General features: G+C 43.8%; 1 protein-coding gene across 1 annotated transcript in view; it reads left to right on the forward strand.

Moving 5' to 3' along the window:
• Positions 1–836: 836 nt before the first annotated feature.
• syngr1b (synaptogyrin 1b) overlaps positions 837–2192 on the forward strand; it is a 9269-nt gene continuing 7913 nt past the window's right edge. The window contains exon 1 of the mRNA XM_031878349.1: positions 837–944. Coding sequence (XP_031734209.1) covers positions 837–944 — 108 coding nt within the window. The remainder of the gene's footprint in view (positions 945–2192) is intronic.

Raw genomic sequence — 2192 nt, forward strand, 5'->3', positions numbered from 1 at the left:
ATGTTCACTTCCTGTTTATTGGCTGCAAAAAAATAACATGGCAACATGTATATATATATCCTGTATGTATGTGACATGATATTTGTTGTTTTGGCTTTCTTTGAAAGAGTAAGAGGTGACTTGTTGTGACTGACTCTTAATGCTCTCTGATAGTGATGATGTCATTCCTCTGCATCTTACAGTTCGTCAAAGGCTGATTTATCTTAACATCGGATTCTTGTGACATAAAAGTTGATTCACGTTCATAACGGTTTAGATGCAGCTGTCGTGATGAGCAGCACTGTGTACCTGGTGAGGAACACACAGACTCTCTGCACTGCAGCACATTCTCCTCGTCTCCGTGTAAAACAGGAACACTCTCATTTAGAGCCTGCGTGTCACAATCCAGACACTTTCAAAGCTATTTTAATTTGCATGTTTGCATTGTTATAGAAAACCTTTATGAGCATCCACAAGTCCTGTTGTGGTGTATATTCCTGCAGCTGGTGGAGAACTAAATAAGTTATTACATTTACAAATGAGCCAAGCGTGACACACAGCTGTCTGTCAGAGAGCATTGTTCACACGCTCCGGTATTTGTCTGGTCAGTGTCAGTAAACAGAGCTCTGCACTGATTGGTCAACGTGCTGCAGTCGGGATGAGGCGCTACCTTCTCTTCTTTGTTCTTTGGTGCATTTGGTTAAACAGACTCTTCTTTACTATAATAGTACTCTTCTTTTAGTTTGGTTGACTTCTTGGCTGCTCTCATCCAGCATTCGTAGCATTCGTAGCTTTATCTACGAAAAACTAATTCGTACATAACCCACGAAATCAATTGTCATGTAATCCACGTAATCATGAACCAGACCCGCAAAAACCCACTGAGGGCGAGAGAGGAGGTGGAGGAGTCCAACAAACAGATCGATCACTCAGGAGATCAGTTTGTTCCACGTGTGGAACGAGAAGTCAACGCTGATGTTTTTGTCTCGTAACCGTTGCACTTAAGTCACGACGCTTCCGTAGTTATTTTTACTGAAACCACCATCTTTTATTAAACATGAGTTTTGTTCCCTAAACATTACAAAGTAGTTTCCTGTGGAGACAGAAGTTTATTTTGAAAGAACGGTCTTCGTGTATCGAAGTTGACACGTGTTGCTGGACTTTTGTGGGAAAATGCACAAAACACGAGGAGTAACTTTTTCTAAGATATCATAGGAACCGTTATACGTTGATTCACATGGATGTACACCAAGTACTCTGTTGGTATCACTTGAAGAGTACTGGTATGAACAGAGTGTGTGTGTGTGTGTGTGTGTGTGTGTGTGTGTGTGCATACGGACTTGTGAGGGCGTCCATCTCATTGTGTGCTGCGGTGACTCTCCTTGAATTCTACTGTGACGAGGTCTCTGTCTCATTACATGAGCAGCTGCTGCCATGGAGACTGCAGCAATCAGGTATCCCTAGTCCAGGTTGCAGCAGACAATAAGCCCCCCCCTCCCCACACACACACACACACACACACACAGCGTATGATATCCTGTGTTATTCAGCAGTCCAGTGGACGTGAAGTCTCTTCTCTCTTTCCTTTATTTTAAGAATGTTTTCTGTCGTTGTGTTTTTGTTTGCAGCTTGAATACAAACCTCTGTAAACACAGAGGTTTATGTATGATATATGATATTCTGTGTTTACAGAGGATCCAAACCTTCTCAGTGATGAACGTATCCTCCCACCTTTATTTCACATGGCTGTAACGCTGTGGACGTCATTAGCAGACGATCTGTTGTGTCGTTCAGGTTCTCGAGGACTTGTTGTCTCTCGGGTTCTCCGTGAACTGTGAAGGTGACATTCTGTGTAATCTACGGTCGATGAGTCAACAAAGGAGGGTTCTCACTCACCTGTGCAGTGTTTCTGCAATGGAGGGGTTAAAGCCCCAAAGATCTGGACCACATGCAGTGCTGGTCCATGGTCTGATGTGCGTGTGTGTGTGTGTGTGTGTGGCTGCTTTCTATACAGGACTTTGTGTGAGGTACAGTGTGTGAATACCGGTGCTGACGTGAGGCCCGGATCAATTGTCTGGTCTTTACAATGGATCCAAAAGGCCTTTCAGCCAGCAGCTTTAAATCATTCACTACCAGCCAGACTGGACTGATATGATTTAGGACCCAGTGTGTGTGTGTGTGTGTGTGTGTGTGTGTGTGTGTGTGTGTGTGTG

Source organism: Anarrhichthys ocellatus, unplaced genomic scaffold (assembly GCF_004355925.1).
Source record: "Anarrhichthys ocellatus isolate YVR2014 unplaced genomic scaffold, GSC_Weel_1.0 scaffold174, whole genome shotgun sequence".
Lineage (NCBI taxonomy): Eukaryota > Metazoa > Chordata > Actinopteri > Perciformes > Anarhichadidae > Anarrhichthys > Anarrhichthys ocellatus.